This window comes from Pelodiscus sinensis, chromosome 1 (assembly GCF_049634645.1).
Source record: "Pelodiscus sinensis isolate JC-2024 chromosome 1, ASM4963464v1, whole genome shotgun sequence".
Taxonomy (NCBI): Eukaryota; Metazoa; Chordata; order Testudines; family Trionychidae; genus Pelodiscus; species Pelodiscus sinensis.
This window is the reverse complement of record NC_134711.1, coordinates 233,069,596-233,081,951: the sequence shown is the minus strand read 5'-3', so window position 1 is coordinate 233,081,951 and position 12,356 is coordinate 233,069,596. Positions and strand designations below refer to the sequence as shown.

Sequence of the window (12,356 nt, the reverse complement as noted above, 5' to 3'; positions counted from 1 at the left end):
GGTACAGTATTAAAAACGTCATTTCAGCTATTCATTATTATTAAATACTGTACACTCTAATCCCCTTTTAGTTTCAAATAAAAAAAGGAAAAGGGCAATATTGTTAAGTACACTTTGTTTAGCCAAAGGGAGTCATGGCTAAAATATGTATGTTTTGGTTTTCAATATAAACAAATAAACAAACAAATAACTTGTTTTAATCACATGATGTAAGCTATTGAGCGTATAAGGAAGCTGCATATTTATTTTCGTTTGAGGTACTGATATAGTATTTAATATTCAGCATTTCATATAGCTACATACTTAATTTAATGTCACCGATAGGAGATATTAGCATATGGAGCTAAGATTTTTGTACACAGCTATATCTATATCTCAAAGACCGGCAGGATTGCTGTGTGCATATTTTACTCTTTTATAAATAAACTGTAGTGAGTGCATCTAAGCTTGTGTGCGTGTGTAAGAGAAAGAGCTAGAGAAAAGCCAATGAAGAGTCACCTGGCATTTCATCTATGGCTTTTAGTGTGGACGCTGAAACGAATATCTATTAGATTTCTTTGAGCAATGTCCCAGTGTCTTAGATGGGCCTCTCTTTTGAATGAGAGTCCTAGAGGACAAAACAAATGTATGTTATTCCAGCACAATTCTTTGCCAAACCTTTTTTCCCCCTCTTCTCCCTCTCCCTTTTTAGAAAGATTAGTTTCAGCTCTGCTTTTCTGGGACTATTCTCTGTCGGTTTAGGGATGTAATAATGATAGATGCTCAGCAGTTCTCATTTCTTTTGTACTTTATAAACATCCTTTATGTCTGGAACTTGAAAAAAGTCTCACAAAGTATCATTTAATATGTCTCCTCTCCCCTTGCTCTTGGATGTTATCTATATAATTCACACACAAAAAACATGCACTTGAGTTCTGTACCTTTGCTCTCTAAATAAGTGATCTCCTGAAAGCTACCTGGATTGATGCGACTAAGTCACAGTATACATTAGTACTCAAGTTGGAAATTAAGCTTGGAATTGTTGAACAAATAGTTTACTTTCTACTAAGGTGCACACTGAATGCTGTATAGTGAGCTCTTTGGAGCGCTGGCAGGAAAGCACCACCAAGCACGTCCAAAACTAATAACAAAAAGGTTACTATATATAAAACATTTATACATCCCAAACTGCCTCAAGTTGTTTAAATTTCGGTTTCGTGCACATAAATATAGCAGCCATGCGGTTCCCCATATCCCAGTTCTCGCTTTTTAAATCAATTCATTTCAATTTGAAAGGAAGGCCCCAGACACAAGTCACAATCAACAATCGTTTAGCTTTCTAACACTAGACATGCACCTTATAAAGAAACAGTATTGGCCTACGTTATCTCAAGTCCATATCTTGATAGCCTGACGTTGTTTTTAAGAAATAGTCAAATCAGCGTAACAATCTTCATTTGTGTTCCTTTATAATGCAGGTATTATTAACAGCATTCTTTTAAAAGAGAAGGGAGAATGAATTCTGCACATGAGCTATGGATTGGACTTTTGCAAACCATAATCTCTGTAAATATAACTTTTTCTATAGTATGTGCATTAAAATCAACCTAAGAATACTGTATGTGGACACTTGAAATGTTCATTAATATGCAATACAGAATTTGAATGTATTTAACAATACTGTTATGAAAATCATTTCCATACGTAATACTTTATGTTGATATTCAATATTAAAATGAAATTGACTATAAAACACCTACATATAAAATAAACATGCCTATTCTGGTGTATTGTCTTGTCGGTGAGATTGTCTTGTAAAAGCTACCGATTTTGTATTTTAAATATAATAATTGAGATGGTGTTATAGTTTCCTCTCACTGAAACACGCTATAGAATTGTTCAGAAAAGTTTTTAAAACTTTTCCTTTTGGCAAAAAGAAACAAAAAACAAAACACCCACACACTCATAGCTTCCTCCCATTCAATACACCTGTTTTGGAGTTGCAGTTTTCAGCACATACTTCCAAAATATATTCTGACACAATTTTCAATTGCTGTGCAAGGACTTTTGAATGATAACTTTGTATCTCATTTTTTATTAGCCGTAAGTGTAAACTGCAAGGAAATGTGATTATTTAAACCGATGCCCAACCTATTATGTTTAATAAAGAAGCAAAGCAATAGACAAAGATCAAATTTTCACCTCATTACTTCTCCTATCTAGATATTCGTTGTATGTTTTTTGTTTCTTTGTTTCTTTGTTTTAAAGTGAGCAGACACTAAATCTTATTGAAGGACAGAAATCTCTTCATTCACACACACTCAAAGTGTTTTTTTACTAAGATGTCCTCCCATTACAAGTACATAATAAAATAATAATACAATAATAAGAATACATCTAATTCTTCAGTGAAGAGGGATCGGGGAATTCTGACAGAACTCAAAGTCCCCCTTCTTTCCTTTATACACATCTCCTCTCAAAAAAACAGTCCTAGCATTAATCAGTTTTTAGATTGCTTGTTTTACTCTTAATTTTTAATTGTAGTACTTTCATTATAAAGTTTATTTAACAATTTGCTGAATAAAACGAAGCAAAGCAAAACAAACAAAGCAAAACAATTCACAGCCTCTTGCCCCTATCTATCCTTCCCCTCAAGGAGGCTAAATGCACGTATACAAACTAGCATACAAAAAAGAGAAAGTCCAAAACTAATGTCTTCGAATGCTAACTACCGTGCACAAGCACAAATGGTTAGGGCCTGTACTGTCCTAACCTTGAGAGGGGGGCCACTCTAACTTCAGATGCTGTAGTATAGTTCTCTCTTGCCTGTAAGACTGACTGCTGACAGGAAACTTTTTAGTAATGCTTAAGAAATATATATCTAGGTATACACACAGAGAGACAGACTCATACTAGCCTTGCATCCAGTCATAGTCGTAATAACAACAAAAATAAATTTTAACAGGAGTGGAAATGGAGTTTTGGAGGCAATTATTCAACAAAGTGTCCTTAAGACTTATAACCACACTTTTTTTTCTTTAGTATATGGTTGCTCGCTTATACTAAACAGGACAACTTTAAAAGAAAAAGAAAACCCAAACTTTATAGAGTTTCATTTTTTTATTTTAGTTTACTTTAACTACTGCTACCTGCTGACAATTTACCATCTCTGGAGAGATATTTTCTTCTCCATCATTCTGTCTCAATTGCACTTTAATTTCTGTGGTTGCAAATGTCTTACTATTTTCTGATTTCAGGGAACTAAAAAGGGGGAGAAAACTTGAATATATGCTTCAAAAAGGTTTCAGTTTATAGCTATCAGTAACACCAAGAGACAGCTCCATTAAAAAAAGTAGTTTTCCACTGCTCTTCAAAAGCCGTTATTTTTTACATCGCTTTTAGGGAGATAGATTAACAAAACATCACATTTCAAGCCACTCTGATCTGTAATTAAATGGAGGAGTCGGGTTGTATTCTCCTATGGCTTTTACAGAAGTTGCAGTGATCCAAAGTCAGGTTGCTGTGTCAGAGTGGCATTTTTATTAATGAGAATACAAAAAGCTTGCATATTCTTAGCCCGGCTTGAATTTAGTTGCTAAGCAACCGGTGTATGGTAATTCATCCGCGAAATTTAAATCTTTGAGAAAGGATCGTGTGTTTTGCTGAATGGCCGCCACGAGGAAAACAACTTGTGGGATCTGCAGCAGCTGCCACTGAAGAGCAGCACTGGCCGGCAGCAGGGATCAGAGCAGGAGCTCTTCCTCCCTGCGGGTCTCGTTGTCCACAACCGGAGGCAGCTCAGCCTGCTCTAAACCAGCACTCCCATCCAGTATAAAGCTGGCGCACCTACACACTCAGAGACTGCATCCTCCTCCTCACCCCTACCGCCGCTGGCCAGCTGCCACTTCCCTGTGTGCTGCATGGGCAGGCCTACCTCATCCAGAAACATGCACTTTACATGATCCATCTAAAACTGGCTACACAGCAGTCAAACTGATGAGACACTGTGCAAGGTTATTCTCTCGACTCTCCTTTCCCATCCCCACCCACCCCCACATTACCCTAGTTAATCTCTCACTCCGAAAATGTCATATACTCTGGCAGCAAAATCAACTATGGAAAGTTCAGAAGATCATTAGTTCTGCCGATAAACCGGACCGGGTGCTTTAATTACAGCAGCCCCCTAGGCCCAATATTCTGCAGCTGAAACGCTGGGAAAATGACTCGGAGAGTTTAGAAGACACCGTATGTGCTAATAAATACAATAATCTATTGACTATGACCTACTGTGATCTAAGATTGTGAAAGTTTCCTATTAAACAGCGCATCCCTCCTATGAATTTTCCTTTCCCAGAGTGGCACGTTAGTTTAAAGATTAAAGAATGCAGCACCCTTATTTCCGTATTAAAGTCAAGGTTAAGCCCCTGATGCAGAACTAGTGGGTATGACGTCACGCGAGTGACCTTCAGCTGCAGGTTAACCACAGCCTCAAAGGGATGACATGGCCAAGTGTCCACGGAGGCTGCATCCTCTCTGTGGGCCAAAGGCTGCTGGCTTCACTTAGGCAAGGTCTCCATTGACATCAATGAGAGTTTTGCCCCCATGAGTGAGTAAGACTCGTATCCAGCCTTTTCTTTCTCCCTCCTCCCAACAGGACACATCTTGCCACTCCACATATAGTCCCATAGTAGTGTCACTTTCGCTTTAAAGATGTTTCCCCCCCATAATTCTTCACTGTATGTTAGCTAGCAAAAAAGACTGTCAGCCGAAAAGCTTCCTACTGCTGTGTCATTGATATCAAGGTCCCCCCTTCCACTGAAGACCTTACTCATTCAAGTACTTCAGACAACAACTGCAGATATCTATATATATTACCTCTACATCCCATCGGTTCATTTTACCCATCCATCATGCTAAAGAACAGCAATTTCCTTGCGGTATCTATATTCCTGGGTTTATAAAAATCAGACTATGGCTTATAAAATTCCAAGACCGCATTCAGGGTCAATACTTGTTGCATCTTTTTTAAAGTTTGGTTAATTACCCTGAAACTTGGCAAACTAAACTACATGTGGCAAGACGATCATCTCTACAATTTTGTCCTGAAAGTTGCCAGTTATAGATGTATTTTCTTTTATTTACATCCAAATTGGAACAAATATATTTGTATCTTAAAAGGTATATCTATATAAATATATAGAAGTGTCAATTTTTCTTTAGCTTGAAGATGTTGATAATTTATTACAAAAATAAACGAATAAATACAACAATATATTGTTGTTTTCAACAGGATAAATATTTTACAAATATATAATTTAAAAAACAAATTTAATTGTTAAAATTATTTAAAATATTACACTTATTGATAAAATTATCAATAGTATATACTGCATTTCATATTAGAACCAATTATTCTCTAAACGTTCCATTTAAAACCATTCATACAAAACAAATTATGAGCATTGTAATGTGCAAACACCAGTCACTACATTAAAGCATAAGAAATCTTTAAAGATAACTTCAGAGATATGAAACGTTGTATTTTTAAACCACGGTATAGCTCTTTGCTATGTTCCTAAAATATGTGGATCAACAGCAGTGAGGTGGCTATTTTAAATACACTTGAAAATGATTTATAGTATACAGACTAGCCGGGGAAAAGATGGGATATCCGTGAGAAAACTAGAGCGCAGTAGAGGACTGCAGAATATAAAAATGTAAACTAAAAATAATCACATCTCGGGATTACCCAGACTGATCAAACGGAACTTTGTAAAACATTTGGCTTTCCTTTAGGTAGAAAAATAATAATAAGGAAAAATGATGAAGACTCAGTTACCAAACACAGAACACTGATATTATAAATGAATACAGTTACTAAATTCATTCAGAGATCTGGCGATATATAACAATATTTTCATTATTTACATGTGTAACATTGTAACCCTTAACACAAAGCCTCTCACTTATTATCTACCTCTTATGATCCCTTAGATGAACAACCCTGAAGTTCCTAAGTACATTCAAAGGATTAAATTTCTTGGGGGGGAAGGGGGCATGGCCTCACTTTTTGCGTATGATAAGTGCACAGAATGGACAGATTTTGCACGTTCCTACTACCAAATGTTATTCCTCTAGTCTAAAAATCAGCCCTTCTTATGCAGAAAGCCGCAAAGGCTGCCTTTTAATAGAAACCAGTGTGAAGCCTAATGTTAGCTCTTTGTTGTCATCCAAATCCAGTAACCAAATACCACTAAGAAATTTAAATAGACCTACTCCATGTCTAATAAGCCACCACCCTTCATGTGTGAAAAATAGGATTCCACCTCACGTGTTAATAGTATCCACCAGATAAAAACAAATCCACAGCTTCCAAACTGGAAATCCTTTCTCTGATTTCCCTTGTATGTAGCAAAATTCATGATTCCTCCTCTCCCTTCTCTCCACCCCCCCACCTTCAAATTACTGGGAAGCTCTTAAACTAAACAAAGAGAAGAAATGAAATTGTCTTTTATCCTTTCACCTTTTCTATTATGGCCTTTTCGGATTTCACAAATCAAAACGAATGTGATATTTACTACGATCTGGTGTTAAAATAATGCATCCCAGTACACGGCTATCTGGTTGGATTTGATTTATGAAAGTGACACAAGGCCTATCTGAAAGGAATAAAATGTATGTTGTTTCTACAGCAGTTTTCTATGGTTTTAACCCCTGCATCAATATCACATAGCGAGAAAAAAGGGAGGAAGGAAAAAATGGGGGAGTAGGGGAACTCAGAGACTACTGAAAGCTTATTTTAATCAAATATAAAATATTTCTCTAGAATACTTTTTCAGGGGATACCTAGAGGCATTAAATTTAGATGTGTAGTTTCGATAACATTACCAATTCAAAATAAAGAGTTGAAATATTCATTCACTCTTGTGTATATTGCAATAAATGTAGCAGATAAATATGACAGCCTACCTAGTATATCTACTGGCATCTTTAACATTACTTATACACACACATTGGTTGTGTGCTGAGTGAAGAAAAAACTGCACTACCCCACTTCACACCTCGGACAAAAAAGCCTAAAACAAACAACAACAACAACAACAACAACAAAAACGGTAAACTATGCGGACTTGTAGGTAGGATTTTGAAAGTATCATCTCTATATTTCTGAAAAAGTACCTTTCTTTAAATTATATCTATAAATTAAATACAAATATTATACAGATATAAAATGTGACAAAATAATTTATACTTAAAAGCCCCTAGCCTTCGGTTTTTTTAGTTTGAAAAGAGAGAAAAGAGACTAAACTTTTAAAAACATAATTGTTGTCAGCATTAGTCATTAATTATCAGTCAATACACTTAGACATCTACTGCACTGAAGTTTAAACGTAAAATAAAGCAATCATTTTAAAGATGGTGGCTTTTCTCTAATCTTGCCTTACTGTCAGATTGCACAGGGATATTTATGAAAAAAAAACCCTATGGAAATTTATTCTGTATAAGGATTTATAAGAAATTAGTACTGTACTAAAATGCTAACAGCATGAATACTGGAACTCTGCATTTCCAGATACCTGAAGTAGCGTACACAAAGCAGGTTATCCTTAATTCTATCACTTAAATATTTGCAATATTTCCTTAGGAGAACTTTTTCGACACAGTGTTTATGCATCAGACACAGACTATTTCATTCTAACAAATTTATTTTCTCAATCAGCTCTTACGGAATCACTACTCAAATTAAATTACAATCAAATTATCACATCAAAAGATACCCTTATTACCTAACAACTGTCCATATTTTCATTTCATTTTGATTTGTGCTCGTCTGAAAAAAACACGTAATACAAGATCTGGGGAAAAATAAATTACCGTTTTGCAGCAGTTCATAGGTATTCTGAATAAAATATTAAAAGAAGTCATTTAATGAAAATATAAAGCAAATATTTTTAGATCAACAACGGATCTAACAATTCTATATTGCCGTCTTTTTGAAAAGTCTGTTTATTAAAACCTACCAAAAACACTGCTTGGAAATGGCAGTATTATATAATCACATCCACAGCACCCATTCAATCAAAGTTGGCAACGGATTTAGGAGAGGAGAAGTTCAGATAAGTGCAGCTGCAGATGCTCAGTCCTTCTAAATCCCTTTATCTGAATCAGTCCAGAAATAAAAATAAAAATATTAATAAAAAAAATATTAGCAGTGGATTTTTAAGGAATCTTCCATGATGATTGGCAGCCGTCAGGAGCACGACTTTGACAGCCCTAAATTATTTCCCTGTCTCTGGCTGTTTTCCTTTATTCATGCAAAGTCCTTCTATAGAGCTCGAACTTTAGGGACCAACAACCTCTCCCCATTTTTCTCCCGGTGTTTGTCCCTCCCCCCACTTCCAGGGCCAGCTTTCGGTATGCAGGTATTTATACCCATATTTGTGTGTGAGAGTATAGGGAATATATATTTATATATTGTATATATATTTATATATATATTTTCCCTATACAGTTTGCTTGTTTTTAGTGCAGTGTGCTATTTCCCTTTATGTCCCCCTGGAGAAAGTGACTCTTTTCATTTTGCAGAATACCCCCCTCTACAGAATGGATATCTTGAATAAAAAATGATGTGATTTGGCCAAGAAAAACAGGGTCCTGGAATGCAGCAGGCACCCTCCGATCAGGAAGATGATTTTGCTTCTGCTTCCCTTTTTTGGATTGCTCCCATAAAAAAGAAAAGTGTGTGTGTCAGAGAAAAAAGTTTCCGTGATTCATTCGAGAGAGCCCTATTAGGGGGCCATTTTTGGGGGTGGATGTGCAAGGGGACAGAAGAGGTGGCCACTGTAACAGGGGATATTTTAGAAATGTTTTTAAAAAAAGAAGAAAAGGAAAAAAAAACATCTGCAGTTTTGGTGCATTATGCATCTCCACTCCCTCTCCACCACAGTATAAATGCTTGCGCTGGGACAGACCTTTCCAAACGTGTGTGTGTGTGACACACACACACACGTTTGGAAAGATCTGTCCCGCACACATATATTATATATATTCAGCCTAAACGAGTCTGGATTTGTGTGTGTGTGTGTGTGTGTGGTGTTGCTGTTGGTCCCCCCTCCCCTTTTCCCTTTCTCGCCTCTCTTCCTTTCCCTTCCTGTTGTGACTCTCACTGCACACTTGTTTGCAGTCCATGGTGTGGGGGCGGCGTGTCCGAGTTCACGTTGCCGACCTGGGAGTAGACATCGTCGGGGGTCTGCTGCTGAATCCCCGGGGGGGTCATCCTTTTCTCTTTCTGCCTCCGATTGCAAAACCAAACCCTGACCACCTCCTTTTCCAGCTGCAGACTGTCCGCTAGGTTCGTAATCTCCTGGGCGGAGGGTTTGGGGCATTTCAGAAAGTGACTCTCCAAGGCCCCCTTGACACTCACCTCGATGGAGGTCCGCTTCTTCCTCTTCCTGCCCTGGGCTGCGATCTTGTCGATGCTCGTGGGGCTGCCCGTGGAGGAGTCGGCTTCCTCCAGCCACTTGTTCAACAAAGGCTTGAGCTTGCACATGTTCTTGAAGCTGAGCTGCAGAGCCTCAAACCTGCAGATGGTGGTCTGGGAGAAGACGTTCCCGTACAGGGTGCCCAGGGCCAAGCCCACATCTGCCTGCGTGAAGCCCAGCTTTATCCGCCGCTGCTTGAACTGCTTGGCGAACTGCTCCAGGTCATCCGAGGTCGGCGTGTCCTCATCCGAGTGGGGGTCGTGGCTGTTGACCCCGCCGTGGTGCTGCTGGTGGTGCTGATGCTGGTGGTGATGGTGATGGTGGTGGCTGGGGTGGTCCCCCAGTTCCGGCGTGTCTCCCCTCACCAGTCCCGGGTGCACTAAGCTCTGGCTGCCAGGGGGAGGGCTCAGCATCCCGTTCACCGTGAAACCCCCCGGCTGGGAATAGATAAGCGACTGCTGCTGCTGTCCCCCAGCCATGGACGGGAGGTGGGCGGCGGTGGTGGCTCCCCAAGCGCCCGGGTGGCCCTGGTGTGGGGGCCCCAGGTGGGGTGGCCTGTGATGCAGCGCCGTCCCGGCGTGCAGGTCGTCTCGGCCGGAGTTGCCTTTCACATCCTGCTGCTGCTGCTGCTGCTGCTGGGGGCTGCCGGTCATCCCCACCGGGCTGCTGGACCAGGGCGAGCCGGCTTCCACGGCGGCTGCGGCGGCGGCGGCGGCGGCGGCGGCCGCGTGAGGCAGGGCTGTCACCCACTGGTGGGCATGGCTCAGCATATGGCCGCCGTTGCTCGCAGCCATTGCTCCCTGCATGAAGTCACTTTGGACCATTTTGACGGAGGGGTCGCCCCGGTAGCCGCCGGAGACGGAGGTGACGGCGACGCTGCCCGGCTGCATGCCCCCGCCTCCCGAGTCCGAGTGCACGATGGAGCCGGCGGACAGGATGCTGTTGCTGGGGAGGTAAGGGTTAGAAGCCGCCGTGGCCATTCCGCTCCCCCACCCCCTGCCGGCTGGCGAGCCACCAATCCGCACAACTGGGGGCTCTCTTCGGCTCCCTTTGTCAACACCCTCTCCCGGGGGCTCGCGCTGCTCCGCAGGAACCCGGGGCTCGGCTCCTCCTCGGGCTTTGGCTCGCGGCCCCGGATCTCCCGTGAGCTGCCTTCACCTGTTACCGCCTCTTCTGCTGCTTTTGGCAGGCGGCGGGAGCGAGGGCGGGAGGGGGGGGGGGGGCCGAGAATAAAACAACAAGAAAAGCTCAAAAACGGGAGTGGGGGGGACACACAGGAACGAGCCCCCTTCTCCTCGTCACCCCCCTCAGGAGCACATTTCGCCCGCACAGCCTTCCCCTGCCGGAGTGAAACTTTTTCCTCCCCTTCCTCCTCCTCCGAGGCTTTGTGTGCGCGGGTGGCTTTCTCTCGCGCTCCCTCTTTTCGCTCGCCTCTGGCTCGCCTCCTCCGCCTCTTCTTCGTCTCTTGCCAAGTTTGCTCGGGGTCCTAGGAAAACTTCCCGGGCTGAGGATGGTGGCGGCGGCGGCGCTGGGGAGGCTGCTGCTGCATGTCTCAAAGTTGGGCTCTCGCAGGGGCTGCACTTTGTTCCCTTCGAGGCGCAAGTCCCTTTGGAGCCTTCTCGCTGGAGTCGCAGGCTGGATGAGACATCTTCCCTCCCCCCGTTTCTCCCCCCCCTCCCGTTTAGGCAGTTAAAAAAAAAAAAGAAAAAAAAAAGGAGAGAGAGAGGTTGCAAGAATGTTCTCCTTCCCTTGCAGTGTTGGTGTTTAGTTCCAGCAGCGGGCTGCGGGAGGAGGAGGAGCGCCTGGGCAGAGAGGTGTGCGTATGTGTGTGTGCATCTAGGGGCTCCCGGGTACACTAACTCCAGTGGGGGAAGTTGGCGGCTGCCAGGCTTGCAGAGCGTGCCCTGGTGGTGCTGGGAGGAGAGCAGCGCGGCTCGTCCCCCACCGGCTCGCTCTCCCTGACAGCTCTCTCTCTCTCTCTCTCTCTCTCTCTCTCCCCGTCCCTCCCTCGCAGCGCGGGGACTGCCGAATGTTTACCCTCCGCCGAGCGCGCGCACCGACACCACCACACTTTCCCAAATACAAGGAAGTCGAGCGCGAGGGCCCCCGCTGATTGGAGACCCGCTGGGTGATTGACAGCGGCAGGATGACTGGCTCCGGACGCGAGGCCCCCCCTTCCGGCCGTTCCGATTGGTTGCTTTTTAATTTAGGCAAAGTGTCGTAGAAGCTGGAAATCTGCCCTCCCTCCCTTCCACCCACCCCCTCCTCAGCTCCCTTCCCGGCCCCTCCCCTTCTGCTCCCCTCAACATCTTAACTCTTCACGCCCAGCGGATAAAGCAGAGTTCTCCCAGCACAGAGCAACTTGGGCATGTGGGGGAGGGGGAGAGGGAGAATAAAAGAGGGTGGGGGGAAGAATGAAAAGATGAGGGGAAGAGAGGAAAAAAACCACGGTCTAATAATGCATTTTTTTACTTGCATGCACATGAGTCTGCTCATGGGCGAATAATTCCCATCATCTGTAAGCAGCCATTGTATATAGGCTACAGTCTACATAAATCAAACAGTCATCACCTACAGAAGGAAGCATCCCGTTCTGTTTCAAAGTTTTGTGTTCCATTTATCTCTCTCTGCCTAAGCCAGAAAGGCAAAGTGGGCGAGCTAATGTTTTTTTTAAAGATTTATGCCGGTTTTTGGCCATTCTCTACCCTTATGATGACTTACCAGATCTTAGACTGGAGCTAACGTGGCAAGTTATTCCCTTAATTACAGGCAATTAGCTATACGCTCCTTTGTTTTAGTTTCTGAGTTCTCCTGTGTGTAGAATGCAGCCCTTTGGACATTTATATGAATAGTTCACCGAACTGTTTAATATCGACAGCATTTGAGAGGGTGCAC

The 12,356-nt window shown here is 42.5% G+C and overlaps 1 protein-coding gene across 1 annotated transcript; it reads right to left on the bottom strand.

Annotated features, from left to right (window-relative positions):
• Nucleotides 1–7,667: 7,667 nt before the first annotated feature.
• On the bottom strand, nucleotides 7,668–11,151 carry POU3F3 (POU class 3 homeobox 3). Its single transcript, XM_075917453.1, has 2 exons — nucleotides 9,404–11,151; nucleotides 7,668–8,139 (listed from the first exon to the last, which is right to left on the bottom strand). The coding sequence occupies exons 1-2, from the start codon at nucleotides 10,439–10,441 to the stop codon at nucleotides 8,077–8,079; spliced, it is 1,101 nt and encodes a 366-aa protein (XP_075773568.1). The 5' UTR covers nucleotides 10,442–11,151; the 3' UTR covers nucleotides 7,668–8,076.
• Nucleotides 11,152–12,356: the final 1,205 nt, after the last annotated feature.